The sequence below is a fragment of the Mytilus galloprovincialis genome, chromosome 14, assembly GCF_965363235.1.
Source record: "Mytilus galloprovincialis chromosome 14, xbMytGall1.hap1.1, whole genome shotgun sequence".
Lineage (NCBI taxonomy): Eukaryota > Metazoa > Mollusca > Bivalvia > Mytilida > Mytilidae > Mytilus > Mytilus galloprovincialis.
Genome location: NC_134851.1, coordinates 29,785,570 through 29,803,107, shown reverse-complemented (window position 1 = coordinate 29,803,107; position 17,538 = coordinate 29,785,570). Strand labels below are relative to the sequence as shown.

The following is a 17,538-nucleotide window of genomic DNA, read 5'->3' as shown; positions in this document are numbered from 1 at the left end:
TACCTCAATTTGTCTTATCTTTATCGATTTCTATTTCTGTCCCGAAAAAAGACAGGAAACATAAACTCGACATTTATTTGCAACGCAATTAAACATGGCCTTGTGAGGTAAAACCTATGCTGAAGTGAGGAATCCATTCGGTTGTGTAAGATGTATATATTCCTATTTTGTCTTAACGGGACTATTCAATATTAGAAATCATATTTCTGTATCTGTTCAAAATATCAACAGAATAGACAGTTTTTGAAATAGTGATTACATGTTTTAGTTAGTTTACAGCGAATATGCTCCTTATGTCCTTTGCCCTTTTTTTGCACGAATGTAACATACCGAAGCATACTTATTACCGCCATTTTACAAAATACTTTAGTGTAAAGGTGTAACGTATATGGTGTAATGGCGAAGGGTTATGTTGTTATAGTGTATGGTGTTAGTGGAAAGTTTACACAATCCAATGAGTGTAAGTAGATGCCTGTAACATACATATGTAAAACTAAAACTGAAACTAAAAAGTATGACATAATTTTTCAGACCCACCTTTTGTATACATTATGTATAACAACACATCTCTGATTGGAAACAAACGAAAAGTTCGATGCAAAGGAGATGGATTACCTAACACTTTAACATTTTCCCGTGTGGAACATAAATCCTATTTCAATGAGCATATACGGTATATAGAGGTCTCCTCGGATGGCATTGCCACACTGCCACCTGTAGACGCTTTTGACAGGTACCAGGACACTGGGTTATACGTATGTAATGCTTCAAATAATATTCCTAATAGAGAAGGAAACACATTTCAACAAGGTGAAGCATACCTGGTGTCAGATGGTTAGTATGAAATTAATTTGATAACAATTACGGGATTTGTGTTTATGTTATCATTAATTATGCGTTTTAGAAGATTTCATAAAGTGTTGTTTCCATTATGTGTTGTCTTATATTACTGGGTTTGTATCAATGATAAAGTAGATATAGCTTTTGGAGCATGTTATTTATAACGAGTTGTTTTTATTTTCATTCATAACTGTCTGAGATGAATATCAAGGAGATCAAACGTATACCTACTAACAATAAACATGTATATATGCTCTCGTTTTTCATTATATTTCAATTTAGTATTCATCTTAAACAAACTGAATGTCATCAACTGTCAGAAAAAATCATAACCAGATGCAATGCCAAAAAGAGTATCTTATCGCAATGGTAAAAATGGCAATAAATACCATGACACTTACACAGTTTTAGTTGAATCCATTTCCATCATATAACGTGTGTAGCTGAATAGTTTAGCTCGTATCGTGATTATGTGAAACGTAGTTTAACCAGACAGTAATTATTTATCTTCACTGGTGGTAAGCGGATGGTCGTAACTAAAAGTTACGACCATCTGAATATGAGAGACAACTCTAGGGATAAGTTTTTCTTTTCCGATTTTCGTGCAGTAAAAGGTTCATTTGAGTCAAACCGCTTGTGTCATATACACATAACGTGAGTGCGTTGTTATTGAAACCAAATTTGACGCAAAAAATCATTCCAATTTTCGTAAAATAGTCATTCAAAAATTCAAGCATGATGGTCGTAACTTTAACTTGTGATGGTCGTAATTTCAACTATAGTATTTTGGATGATGGTCGTAACCGATTTTATCATTTTTGATATGTTCCAAACGACCATCATTTAGATGAAACATTGAAAACTAATCAACTCGCATTAAGCCAAATAGTATGTTAGGGTTGAGTATTTATATATTTTTTACTGTACGGTTAAGGCATAAAATTGTTGCTTTCAGATTTTTTTTTATTTACTACTTTTTATTACCTGCAATCATGTCGGCAGATGAAATTATTGAACGTACAATTTTGAACAATCTTCTTTAATTTTTAATCAGCTATTGCAGTTTTTATAAATCATTGGCTTTCAAATATTCGGCTTTTGGTGAATTATGATTAATGAAAATCCACAAATGCCTGGTGTTTTAACGTGTTGTCTTTATTTTTTATCGATTGCATGACGATCTTGCGGTATATCATTGATATTTGTTCTAAGTATTGGTTTAGAATAAAAAAAACTTAATCCATGGTGTCGCAATGAACATTGTGTTAACCTAGAAAGTATAAATAAGGTTGGTATATATTTTACAATGCTACACGCGTTGAATTTAAGAGTAAGATCAAATATTAGTAGTTTGTAGACAGGCTTGTAGCCAGGATAATATTACAAGGTAGAACTAAATGTACTGCGGCAAAAATTACATACATATGCAGGTATATATTTTACAATGCTACACGCTTTGAATTTAAGAATAAGATCAAATATTAGTAGTTTATAGCCAGCCTTGTAGCTAGATAATATTACAAGGTAGAACTAAATGTACTGCGGCAACTATCACATACATATGCAGGTTGAAAATAATGTTTATGTTATATGTTTATATTGTATGAATGTACTCAGATTTAAAAGACCAGCACGCTGAGTTGACGCATAAAGTTCTATCTTTTAAATATTATCCTGGATACAAGCTATGTATGAATACTGTTGACTGAAATTCAAAAAAATACATTATCATCAGCATATAGTAAACAATGTAAATTGCTAACCCCTTTGATATTCTTTAGAAAGCAATTAAGGATTCATACTGTGAAGGAATTTTTGTACTCGTGTAGTAATTTTGACTCTAAATATGGCTCCTCTAGTAGTGGAAAGATGATCCCAAATTGTCAAGCCTGTGCCAGTATCTGATCACAGACTTTGCAATGTCAAAATACAGAGTGAATCTACCGAGTTAAGAAAGATTGGCAAAATGTGTAGCTCTTTTGGTAACACCAAGTAAATGTTTACAAAATTCAATGCGTAGTCTTTCTGAAAGAATCTTAGGATAGTAGGCCTGATCTACATTTGTAGTCATAGATTTTTTTTGTTTTTTGAAAGGGTTGAAATATCCCCAAATTTTAGTACTTTATAAGAGAATAGGTTTTCAATCCATGCTCAAAAACACGAAGGCTGTTTTTTAAATTTGTATTCAGTGACAGAATGTCCTTGTGTAGCTTATAGTAGGCTTTTAACGCCTTATTCTCTCTGAGCGAAGGAAAAAAAATCCAGATGCACTAAAAGTTATTCCTTAATATTTACAATGTTGAGCACAATCAATAAGTCTGTTAAAATAAAAATCATGTTTGATATGTCTGCCTGTCTTGTTAAATACAAGCACCTTGGTTTTAATGGGATTCATTTTGAAACACCGATCTTAATCCATTAAGTTTAATTTGAAGTCCTTTTGCTGAAGTTGAAAAAATGGCAATATCATCAGCATATATATAGTAAAGAATCGACTGGTCGTGAATAAACAACAGCTTGATCAGGGGAACTTTTAATACAATCAGGAAGTTCATAAATTTTATACAAATTTTAAACAAATTTGGACTCAAATGTCTCCCTGTTTTACTGCAACTTTAGTTCTAAAGAGATCTCTTACCATACTCTTTAAGTATATCTAATAGCTTAAGTTTTATCCCTGGAAGAATTACAGTATCAAAAGCCTTCTGGAAATCAACAAAGCAGGCAAACACTCTACCTTCTTTTGTATTACAATACTTATTGATAATAGTTTATAGAATGAACATATGGTCAGATGGTCGTGTTTTTTTTTTTGGCAAACCCAATTTGGCTATCACCATTGATATGATATTTATCTAAGAATTTACGTGTATCGTATTAAAAAAGCTTCCCCAATGAATCAGTAATTGTAATTCCTCGATGGTTATTAAGATCGGATGCATCATTCCCTTTATGAATTTGGAATAAAAAACCTGTGGTCCAGGGTTCATGGTATTTTCCATAAGAAAGACAAAGATTTATAGCGGATAGCATGGTACCAATAGGCGTATTCAGAACTTTCTAAAACCACGGGTAATAATTAAACCTGAACTTCGAAATTGCACCTTATAATCAGCTTGACTATATATCTAATGACAATACGACTTCTCAAAATCCAGGCTAAGAATAAGATGTATGTTCTTTAATTCGATTACGGACCTGCGAATTCGCGGATATGGTTTTGTCTCGATAACGACCCCCATACCATTATTTTGATTCCTTACTTGTGCTATCTCGACTTAAAATATCAATTTTAAATTGTAGATTTTTCTTTTAAATTCCACCTAGTAAGTACATACTAGTTTTTAAAAAGTTTATCTTTTCAATACATTCAAAATATAAAGAAAATAAATCAGGATACTGTTATTTCATGTGATGTCAAATTTGTAAAAGCGCCTTTTCTTAATTCGTAACTAAGAATGATCATAACCAGAGCTGTGTTTTAAAATGAATTCTCCACTTTTCAGAAATTTATATTGTTATTAAACTTAACCGCTTATAATTAGTTGCCTTTTGGTGAATGGTCGATTGTATACATTATATTTTAAGTAACAGTGACTGGTGATTTCATTTTGTATTGGTTTTTTTTTCGATTCATTTCAATTTTCCTTCCTTTCGCACTTTACAGGTATCCCTCTCTTCATCCCTTTTAGTTTTTATCATTTAGTGAAATCAACCTCACAAATGTATCATATAAAAGAGGGACGAAAGATACCAAAGGGACAGTCAAACTCATAAATCTAAAACAAACTGACAACGCCATGGCTAAAAATAAAAAAGACAAACAGAAAAACAATAGTACACACGACACAACATAGAAAACCAAAGAACAAACAACACGAACCCCACCAAAATATATTCATATAACAAAAGACACATTTAAAACTCTTGACTTGTCTTATTCTGTCCTATTTAATAAAAAGTTACGACCATCACAATTTTAAGTTTCGACCATCCTGAACATTTTTGTTTTTTTTAGTTACGACCATCATGCTCGGATTATTGAATGATGATTTTACGAAAATTGGAATGTTTTTATGTATCAAATTTTGTTTCAATATCAACGCACTGACGATTAGTATGTATGAGACAAGCGGTTTGACTGAACTATTATTTTTACTGCACGAAAATCGGAAAAGAAAAATTTATCCCTAGAGTTGTCTCCCATCTTCGGATGGTCGTAACTTTCAGTTACGACCATCTGCTTACCACCAGTGTATCTTGTCTATCTTAAGACTTTCATGTATACATTTTGATGACATTTTCCATGTGCGTAATTAGATAAAGGGAAATTTAACACACAAATGCATCTACATTAAAGAAAAAATAATATTTCATTTAGTTAATCCAAACACTTTGATTATTAAGAAATGAAAAGAATCGTTGTTTTATCTTTTGTACAAAGGACCACCAGTTTTTGTAGCTGACAACAAGAACCTTCAATATGGGGAAATGGGAAAACCAATGAATATATCAGTTAAAGTTTACAGTACGTCAGAAATCAATTGTCTTCATTTAAATGCAATTGGAAGTCTCAATATAAAGGATATATTTAAGAAAAGTGTTCCCTTGACAATGAGTTTCCATGGTGTCAATATAACAGCAAACGGGATAGAAGTAACATTTCGTGTTGCCAAACTGCAAAGCTTCCAATGGTTTAACATCACAGTGTGCAATAACTATTCCATGAACAATTTTATTTTAGAAGTAAGACAAACTGGTAAGAACATAAAAAGGAGCATGAATAAAATAGAAGCTGATAGATATTTTCTGACAAATGTGACAAATGTGACCAGTTGTCCATACACCACGCCATTATGTACATTTTTTTTGTAACAGATAATACACATTTGTATTCTGCAATTAAAAATAAATAAGTTATATGTTCGTTAGATCTTTACTGTGACATGTAAACTTTCAGACCGAAATTTAAACCTAATTAAAAAAAGTAGAAAAATTAAAGAGGGGCACAAAAAATTCAAAGAATCACAGACAGTATGACATAATAAAAACAAATCAAGAACACGCACAAAAACAAAAAGTTCTACTACAGTTAAAGAATAATACATGTTTCTAACTTTAGTAAGATTATTAGTGTAAAAATGAGTATATTGTGTTTTAGCTAAAATCTCTTCAGAAGAAAAAGAAATATCTTCAGAGGGCATTGGCATCATAGTATTACTCATCCTAGTTGTGATCCTACTGGTTGTAATGGGAATATATTTGCGTAAGTAATTATTATCCTATTTACTTAAAATGAAATCTAAATTATAACCATACAAAAGACGATATGAATACTTTTATAAGAAATATCCGCAAAACTATACGTTACATAGATTTCCAGTAAAAAAACACTGAATATCTTTGTGTATACATATATTTGTCAAAAAAAAAGAAGAGAAATCTTGGAATATAAATTCCAACATTATAGAATCATCAAAATATAACATGTCGAAATCAAATATAAAACTTCGAGTATCATGTTTAATTATTATATTTGTTTATTACAGGATACATTAAGCAAAGATATAGAAAAAGGTGTGTTACTATCTACATGTAATGCGTTTTGATTGTTATTTTTTTCAGAATTAAGAGTGTTTTTTTTTTACACATGTTAGTGATTTAAAGTCTTTTAAAAACAATGCTATGACATAATGAGGGGGGATAGGAGGGGTCTTGATCCCGAAATCCCGGACTTAAAAAAACGAAATCCCGAGGTCCCGAATTTAAATAAAGCAAATCCCGACATCCCGAAATCCGAAAAAAAGGATTCCCGGATCCCGAAAGGGTGAATCCCGAAATCCCGAGCTTAAAAACACCCGATCCCGGAGTCCCGATAAAGGTCCTATCCCCCCTCCATAATGGTATAATGAACTCCGTAGTGAGTGTTTCAATACTGACACGATGTATGAAAAAAATATCTTACTGTATTAAAAAAAATACTAAGAGACTAGGTTTGCGGACGCAAGAAAATATTAAAGTTATTGATATTTACTAGCACTGGGTCGACATCACTGCTGGTGGACTCCTTTTCATTTAGAGGTGTATCAACTCAGTAAATAGAGGTTCTGTACGGACACAATACTGAAATAATGAATAATAACTTGACTGAAATTTTTCGTTGATTAACTTAGAAATTCAAAGTGTTTTTTACATCAATCTGCAAATTGTGAAAACCATTGGCACTTTAAATCCAATAAAACAAGCTTATGATTTAAATGATTCTGACATCTTCTTATGTGTACAAAAATTGGTAAGTGTCAAGGCTTTCCTTTATTACTATACTACCAAAAAATCATTTCAAACTACCCAGTAAAACAGATACTGAACATTCAGGAAATGTATAAAGCTATTGTGTTTGCGATCATTTTAGGAAGATAACAACCACAAATGTTCAAACAGCTAACGAAGATGTCCATTATATCGAGATTGTTGAAGATAACAACGGACATGGTATGTTATTTCAGGGAATCCCTGACTATTATAAAACTTAGAATAATAAATAGAAAACAATTCGTGACTATGTAACGGATCCTTCAAAATATTTTTTTTACAAATACCTGTCAACTCTAAGCAAGCAACATACTCTATACTTGCGATTGTAAAAAGTTATCTCATATGTCTCAAATACATGAGTATTGTTTAACTATCATCCAAAATCGTTCATTTGTGGTTTTCAAATTGATTTCCTATGTTCATTGTACTACCATTTTTAGTTGACTGGCACTCATAAAGAAAGTAACAGATCAATCATATTGGATATTCAGTAGATAAATATGTATTAAAACAAAGTATGTCGAACCGACTATATCTCTTGGCTCTGTATCAATTCATTTGATGTGTTTTGCTTTCGCCTCAACGTACCTCATGATTGTTATTCAAAAAATTATGTTATTTTTACATTTGCTTTAGGTAGTTCAGGGGTATACCGCCATCTTGAATTGTACAATCACAGTTAATAATCGGTCTAGTTTTTGCCCAAATCTGCAAATTAGGAGACATATTTGCAATTTATTGGTTACACTGTTTATTTCTATAAAGAAAACTTAGTTAGTCATTGCATTATAGAATTTTTTTAACAAATATAAATATCAAATATTTGTGCTTTTAGAATTAATTTTTCAAATAAGCCATTTAAGGGGAGATAACTCTTTTAGTACAAAATTTATACTGGATATAAAAAGAAATTTTCATTTTATACTTGTAGCAGGAAAACAAGTTCGGTAACACCATTTTGTTCTTTTTATTTTCTTAAGATATATTATAAAAACTTTTTTATCATATTTTATTCCAAAATTTTGTTTCATAGATTTCCTTTTATGAACAATCTAATTTTGCACGAATCCTCATTTTGGCAATGTAGATGAAAACTCTGTGATTTTTTTCAAAACCCCTAAACTACCTTAAATGTGAATGTACACCTTATTTTGATCTAGAAGAATTGATGTATATAGATTTCAGCGCAACGACCACATATTGATCAATATTGGTTATTTCAGAATTCTTCTGTTTGGTGCATTATTCAATGTTTAAACATGTTAAAGTCATATGAACCTCAAATAAAAAAAAATAAATTTGTATATGTTTTTTATTACAAAATTAATAGTTGTCATTATTAAAATTATGTACATCAACTTTTTTCTGAAGAAAATTCTTTGATTTGTCCACATTTAGAAGAAGTTTACTCTTTTTTAATTGCCTGCTTCCAGGAAGTAATTCGCGACAAATTTTCAGTATTCAAAGTGACCTTAGCGTGCCCCTTTTAAAAACAATCCGGTTATCGAAATACGCATGGATCTGTCACTGAAATAAACTTTTATCTGATTGTACATGTTATAGACGTGCTCAATATCCATGCTTCCTTATTAATTATTTACTATAAGGTGACAATCGGTAAACTACGGCTTCAAAACACGACAATAAATGAGCTGCCATAATTTCACTTCATAACGGACAGAGAGAGAGAACACGAAATGACGATTATACGATATTTTTGCGTAAAAAATGATAAAATCGTGCACAGAAGAACACTTTTATGATATATACATGCATTGGTTCAAGAATTGGATAAACATTATTTTTCACCAGTTACTTGTTCATATGACTTTAAAGTATCCACTGTTATGGTATTATTAAATCACTGTTCATCAATGTTCACACTGTTCAAATCTGTTGTAATTTCAAAGCACAATTATATTAATTTATTAATTCCAGGACAAAACAATCAGATGATTTCTACAGAAGCCAGATCAATTGTTGAACAGAGGAACCCATCTCTCATGTCTGGAGAACGGCATTTGGCATTCCAGAACAATGACCGCGATACCCTAGACCAATCAATAGCTACATCAGACAATGACAGTCATACTCCAGAACATGTGGACGACGGATATGAACGGCCATATACGACATTGTTGGCACATAACTTTGCTGAAGACGAACACTTTTATAACAATAAAACACACAATTCACTCAATGAAACTTCTACTCCTTTTCCGATCGTAGCATGTAAACCTATCGTTGGGATTACAGAACAAGATGCTTCGCAGGATAAAAAAACCACCCATTTCTGTGCAGATGACGGTCAAGTAAATAATATGCGAAAAACGGGAGAATACATTAATTTGTCTCTCAAACAATGAAATATTTGAAAAAACCTATTTGAATTTTTTTGTAAAATTTAAGTATGAGACATGACTGCGTACGTAAATCACATCTCAAATGGACGTCAGCGATCAATCGATCATGTACCTATCATCCTCAACACACTTTTCACAAGGCTCTTATAACATTTAACAAAGCAAAATACAGATAAAAAGTTTAAGGCACTAAAACCTCTTACAAAAACGGGGCTAGGATAATGACGTGTAGAGAATTAGTGGTCAGTTTATCCCAGTAGTGTTATGTACGATTTAGAAACAGAGAGATTATTTTAAATGTATATTCGGGGGAACTTAAAATTCATAAATATAATTGCTTACATCCACTCCGTTGGAACTTTGATAAAAAGCCGTCTTACTGGCAATAATACCACGTCTACTTATTTTGATATAGATGTTTTCAATAGTTTGCTCTAAAACAAAATAAGTTAGTTTACCGCACACCCATCTGTCATGTCTGTTACAGTTATCTAAGCTTGAATACTATCTTAGATGGCTATGTTGAAAATCCAATAAAAAATGGTCTGTTTTTGTAAAAAGTAATGCAATCGTGATAATATAATTAAACACATTACTTTTTTTTCATTTAGATTGAACGTCTTAAAATTACTCTACATATTCAATTAAATAATTGTAGCTTAACCAATTGTTTTAGCTATTGTTGAATCCAAGATTGCAAAAGACATCCTACCTACCGTTAAATAGATGCAATATGTCCCTCGTTATCCGTCAAACAGATCTAGATTAAATATAAAAAGAATAAAAAGGAAATTAACACTTAATGAATGTTTTGCCTCCGCAGCACTTTTCTGGATTTCCTCCATCAGTAACGCTCAATTACAAATATTTGAAGGCCAAGGGTGTACATGTATATTTGCCAAAAGGACATGAAGCATTGCTTAGCAAATATTTCATAAATATTTAAGCCAATCCATCTCATACAAATGTTGACAAATAGAGTTGGAACCTAAATAACTTGAAAATTTCTAAATTTATATAGGTACAATTTAAGGAAGGTATATATATAAAATTAGGTTAGTACCAAAGCAATGACTGTTCAGCTTTTAGTACTCTAAGGGTATGATAGTCCATCAAACACACAGTGCTTTAAAATTAGAAATAAAAACCAACACATTTTTAAATTTAATTTCTCACGTAAAGTTTTTTTCTGGATGCAACTTCTTAAGCAATACTGAAAGTCAAATATTTGATATGTTTTGGTGTTTTTTCAAAGTTGTACAATTAATAGTCCAGTTATTCTAGCTAAAATATGACAAAAAAAAATGTTTTTCTAGTTTTCTTCTAGAATGTTTGGATGAAGGGAAATTGTTAATTTTGAAAATTGTTTTGGGTGAAAACCTTGGATTTTGTTAAAAAAATCGCTGAAAACTGGGCTGTGACTAAAAAAAAAGGAGCAACGCACATAATTTTTAATCGAGCTAGAGGGATCTGCATCCATCGTACACTTAACTGGAACAAGGTTTCCATTAGCGACTTTCCAAACCCATTCACACGGATTTAAATTGTCCTTGTCTAACCACATCTTTATTTCAGGATAAGCCCTCTGGCTATGAAATGTATGGAAAGGAAACGGGGTCAAAATTCTTAATTCGTGACTTGTCAATTTGTAACTTGTAACTGTGTGATTTATCATGTATATTGATGTTTTGTCACTTGTCGATTCGTTAAATGTCGATTTGTAAATTGTCTATTTGTATATTGATGTTTTGTAACATGCCAATTCGTAAATAGTCAATTTGTATATTGATGTTTTGTAACTTGTCGATTCGTAAATTGTCAATTTGTATATTGATGTTTTGTAACTTACCGATTTGTAAATTGTCAATGTGTATAGTGATGATTTGTAGTTTGTCGATTCGTTAAATGTCAATGTGTGAAATGTCAATGTGTGAAATTGCCGACCTTTGTCGTTAAACACTTTCATATATAAATGTGTGAAATATCATCGTTGTATTATGCTAACGATCATTATGACGACAGATGGCGCTCGCTCTGTAGCTCTTCTTATGTGTATGGTCCTCCTGTAAATATGTGCACCGCCATATGGAATATATACCAAAGTAATTTAAATCAATTCTATACATCACATACATATAAAAGAAAACAAATAGATAAATGCATTTGTTTGTTTTATATGGCATGTATACCAGGGACTCGGTTATATATAGAGGTGACCTCAAATAAACATGTTTGTTTACGAACGTACTGGTCACCCAACTGGCCTTGGATGGGGTTTGTCACTTCCTGTATTAAGGTATACATAGATGTGTCGCTGGAACGGGCTTCCTCATTAACTTCGCAAATATATTCAGTCAGGATTCTACTTCGTTAAAATTATCTCCCCATTACGCCAGTTCATTTTCACAATCGTAGAAATGGAAGCCATTGTAGGGATGATGCGCTGTCAATTTTTCTCTTGGAAAAGGATAAATTTATCCACATTGCACCATAACGATCCTGATATCCCAGTTGTATTTTGAAAGACAAATGTAACAACTAGCAAATGATATCAGTTAATGATCTTTTCTGCATTGATTCAACTTTAAAAAAAACTATTGTCTGATCGGTTGTCAGGTGGAATTTTCGAAAAATTATAAACATTTAAAAAAATTCTAATTAAATATTTCGTGGAAGGGCAGACTAGACTTTTTAGTGGTTGAAGACTATAAACCCTTGTTATCACACACACAAAATTATAATTTTTCGAAGATATGCATTTTTATTATCCAACTTGACAAACTGTTGTCAAGTACTTTTGATAAAAAAAAATAGCTATTCGAATACACCTACTCTGTTTTTGTGATTCATTAGATAGGTATTTCACTTGACCCATATATTTCATCTTTTAGCAGTGTGATTTTCTTTATGTTATAAAGTCAACCTGTAGCTTTGATATGTGAAAATGATAGAAACTGAAGCGAGACGATGTATGACACATTGTTGCTTTGCACGATATCAAGACAAAATATTCAACTCATACACGCCCTAACATAAAAAGGTGCACTTGATTTTCTCTTTTCGATACAATTGGTACCCTTTTTTGTAATTTTTTCTTGAGTCACATAATGGAAGGGCAGACACGAAAATTACTGAACTAATAGATTGATATGTGTTCCGTCCGTCATTTGTTTGTCCGTGGTAAAAAAAAAATAGAAAATCGAAGGTTATGCATTTTGTACATCCAACTTGAAAGATACCCATGTCGTCGACTTGATATCTAATTGTTCTGCTTAACTATGTTCTAGATAAATTGAAAACTTATGCAAATGGTGTTTTTAAAAGAAAACACTTTGTAATTAAGAAGAAAATTGTCATTTCTATTTGTTTCTATTAACTTTTAAAATTGTTGTCACTATTGTAAACATTCCAATAAGCATTTATCGCCTTCTCTAACAAAGAGCTTCGATTCTTTTGTTCTATTTCAATTGGGTTTCCGACTGTATTACTGTCACTTTGCAGGAAATTTATACTCAATATTTAACCGGGTAAAAATAAGACTAAATACATGAAATGTTAGAATGAGCTTGAAAATTTATACTTATATTGTCCTGGGCCGCAAATTTTTGACTAAATGTATAATGGGAGAAAGGTTTGACACCCATTAATTCTTAATATTTTAATCTCAATATGAAAATTTCAGAAAAGAATGTAGTTCTCTAATGATCTTTTAAAACAAGAAGTAAATGGAAGAACAATCTTTATATATTTTGCTCCTGCATGAGTAATGAAGATAACAAATATTATCATATCATATTTGTACTTTATAAAACAAACTGAAGTGAAACATTATTTTAAATGAGTCACTTATTTAATGTATACTATATATCAAAACTGTATTGAATATGCACTATTTTGTAATAAAGTCTAAAGGAACCAGAAAACTAAACGAGGACCTAAAATGGACTACAATATTTCCAATGTAGCCAAGAAGGCAAATAAACACTGGATTCCTGATAGGAAATTTGAAATATTGTTTATCGGAATGCTAGAAAACCGCATATCTTTCAATGGTCAGGTCAATAATGGGATATCATATGGACAATAGTATGGGACCAGGACACATCTACAAACATCAATAAGCTTGAAAGAATATAGCGACAACCTGCGAGATTTATAACAGGAGACAAATCTAGAGAAGTTGGTTACGTCTCTAACACGCTTACCATGCAAACTGAAACTACAAGACAAACAGACAAGTCGCTCAAGCCCGGAGCTAATATTTCTGTACGAGATGGTCCAGGGGCTGGTTTCTCAGTTTTGGCCAGACAATTAAAAAATTTCGTTCAACAAGAACACCGAATTGCTGCCAAGGGCCCGATTTAACAATTATCATAAATTGAGAATGGAAATGGGAAGTGTGTCAAAGAGACAACAACCCGGCCATAAAGCAGACAACAGCCGAAGGTCACCAACATAGGTCGTCAATACAGCGAGAAACTCCCACACCCGGAGGAGTTCTTCAACTGGCCCCTAAACAAATATGTATACTAGTTCAGTGATAATGGACGTCCTACTAAACTCTAAATTATACACAAGAAACTGGAATTAAAAATCATACAAGACGAACAAAGGCCAGTGGCTCCTGACTTGAGACAGGCACAAAAATGCGGCGGGGTTAAACAATTTTATTTTGTTTTATCTCACCCCCTTTTAAACATCCACTTTTAAACAAAGTGACGCCCTATCCCTTTGAATTGCCAAAGAGAAGATCTCGCCATCTCGCCATTTGCATGACAGAGGCAATTATCTCCAATATGGTTACACTAACTTTATTTTCCCATGAAAATATTTGCACATAATTTGGGGTTTGGCCCAGAGGTATATATTAGGTATTGAGTAGATGGTAGCCAGGGATCCTGACTTACTGCTTTACAGAAGAGACAGGCGGAATACAACATAGTTTGTGAATTGGATATTATGATTATATTGTTACAAATTCATTGCAAATGATTTTTTAAATTTCATATGACATGCAAATTTCAAAACAAATAGCTTTATTGATTAACATCGTGAATCATTTCGGTTAGTTAACGATCCGATCGACAAAATATTAGATTTGGTAAGGTTGCCGGGCTATAAGGAGGTGTCACACCGGGTGGGGTTCATATCGGGAGGACTTGGCGTTAAGCAGCTATTGAGATCGAGAGCTCGTGACTATTTTGGTCTTTTTGGTTGTAAATTTTTATAGAAAGGAAATTTTGGTAGCGCAATTTTTAAGCCTCTTGACCAGAACAATTTAGTAGGCATAAATATTAATACATATATGTAAGGCCTTTCCCCGCCTGTCAGAATAAAATGGTCCGATAATAGCATTTAAGGATTAATTGATATCGTTTATTACTAGTATCTGGTTTTTCCAGTAATGATGTAGCCTTTTATAGCCGACTATATGGTATTCTCATTGTTGAAGGCCGTAGATTGTCTATCATGTCTTGCTAACATCGTCTTTATTTGAACTTCGCCTTGGTGGATAGTTGTCACATTGGCAATCATACGGTTTATTACCACATCTCCTCATTCTATTTACCTGAATAATCAAGTCTTAATATACCACTGACCAACGATATTTCATTAAACTCGCAATTAGGATAGATAGATAACGTCGAGGGACTAAACTAGTCGGGATGCATTTTTATATAGTTTAATCCGTTCTCGAACGAAAGTCCACGTCATTAAATAAAATAAAACTGGGATCCTGTACAGATGCAATTTTTTCTTTTTCTTTTAGACGCATTTGCTGTAATTCATTGATTAAACATTACTTAGATTTATATTTCAAATAGAGGTGCTCCTATTTAAAGGAGGCTTATACACCGAAGAAGAAACCAAGCACCATCTGTCGTCATAATGATCGTTAGCATAATACAAGAATGATATTTCACACATTGACATTTAACTAATCAACAAGTTACAAATCATCAATATACACTTGACAATTTACGAATCGACAAGTTACAAAACATCAATATACAAATTGACAACTTACGAAACATCAATATGAAAATTGACAATTTACGAATTGACAACTAACAAAACATCAATATATACATGTGTAGTTTACAAATCGGCAAAAATCAATATACAAATTGACAATTTTCAAATTGACATTTAACGAATTGACAAGTTACAAAACATTAAAATTGGCAAATCACACAATTACAAGTTACAAATTTACAAGTTACGATGTAAGAATTTTGACCCCGTTGGCTTTCCATAGAAATGAAGCAGCATTTGATGTTGGCGGCAAAGTATGAATTTGAACACACGTTTTCTTTGTCAATACTATTGCAGCAAACTTTCTGTAGCGGAGAACGTTCAGTCCTTCATATTGAGTACCATTATACAAAGAGGAAATAATGTTTTTACCAGCAGAAATTACATATCATCCTTTGCGTTTGCATTGTATCATAACTGTGCCTGAGTCTTAACAAAGTCATGTTCTCCGAATTTCTTTAGGGTCGCTGCTTTACTGAGACCGAATATTCCTGTGTCGCAACCACTGATAGCATGAATTAAAGGAAACAGTGTACATAGCTCCTCACTGAGAAGCGATTTGGTCTTCAAAATAATCCATATTTTAATATGTGTGTTATTTTCTTCTTCAATGAAAATTCATCTATCTTGTTCCCGTCAATTGACCTCAGTATTTCAAACCGTTCCCTTTCAGGAATTTTAGACCTTTACTTATCGAAAAGATACTATCAAAGTTCAAATGAATACTGCATACGCATCAAAAATCTTGCACATGCCATGTTGGGGTCAAATGAAAGATAATTGGAAATATATTTCAGAAAATTAAGTTTGAAGATAACTAGTTTTTTTTTTTATCATGTGGTATATTTCCAAACGTCACGTGAATGTTGGAGAAAAAGTGAAAAAATACAAAATCCTTGGGCAAAAAGTCGTGTAAGAGACATATTGTTGCGCTAATAGAGTAAGGATTTGGTGGAAACACAATGCGTTCAGTCCGCTAAAGACAGACAAGTTATCATATTGGTATTAAAAGAGGAATAACGTGTTATAGGCCTTGAAATATAGATGTTCGTAACATTCAAAATAACTGATTTTAGACGCTCTTTTCGTCGAATTTAAAACTTGGACTCTAGTATTTTGTCTAATTCTTTTGCAATCAATCAGTAACCTACAACGGAAAATTACGTGAATTACCAAAGCCAACTTTATCAGTCACACCCTGAACCAAGCCCTATGGAATAAATAGGGTAAAAAAAAGGCGGGGGGGGGGGGCAATTTGGCATATACATTCTTTTAAAAACATTTTGTAGGTTTCTTTTGAATTTGAAAGTTAAATGAAGTTACATTTAATATAGGAAATGATTTTTCCAACACCGGCAGTGAGATTTGAATACGCAATCTTACCACTTTAGGATAGTTCAACATACCCCTGCGCCACTGGCATCGTCAAGAATATATTTAAATTTAAGTACTTAAGTCTACTACTTAAGAATTGAAAAAAAAAATTGCGGATTCGTGATTATTTTCGTTCTTGAACTATATCAATTTTAGTCATACCGAGGTATAACTCGAGACATATGAATTTTGATGGCCGATTATTGTTGACGTCCTGTTGATTTTTGATCCTCGTGGATAGCCTTTTCATAAGAAATCAAACATCATCTCCTTATCTTGTATCTCAATGAGGGTAAAATAAAAAGTATTATGCATAACTGATTAAAAGAAATCATATCAATTGTCACCATAAAAATCGACGATTATATGTATGTAAGATACATAAGTGAGCTGACTTATATTTGTAAAATCTCTCGCGCTGTTATTCATCTTATGGGACTAACCAGACTGACATGAAAACAATGCGTAACACTTTATTACAACACAAACGGTAAGTGGCTAGTCAGCAATAGACAATAGCCAAAACGTTAAGAGTTTATCCGCACCTTAACTATAGATGTAAGTTTTATCTAACTACAGGTATATGAAAGGAAATGTGGAAAGAAGGTAA

The 17,538-nt window shown here is 32.3% G+C and overlaps 1 protein-coding gene across 1 annotated transcript; it reads left to right on the top strand.

Moving 5' to 3' along the window:
- The first annotated feature begins 503 nt into the window (after positions 1-503).
- LOC143059530 (uncharacterized) lies at positions 504-9,721 on the top strand. The gene is made up of 6 exons (XM_076233044.1): positions 504-834; positions 5,285-5,599; positions 6,002-6,106; positions 6,390-6,417; positions 7,253-7,332; positions 9,094-9,721. Exons 1-6 carry the CDS (start codon positions 552-554, stop codon positions 9,519-9,521), a joined length of 1,239 nt encoding a protein of 412 aa, XP_076089159.1. The 5' UTR covers positions 504-551; the 3' UTR covers positions 9,522-9,721.
- The last annotated feature ends 7,817 nt before the right edge of the window (positions 9,722-17,538 follow it).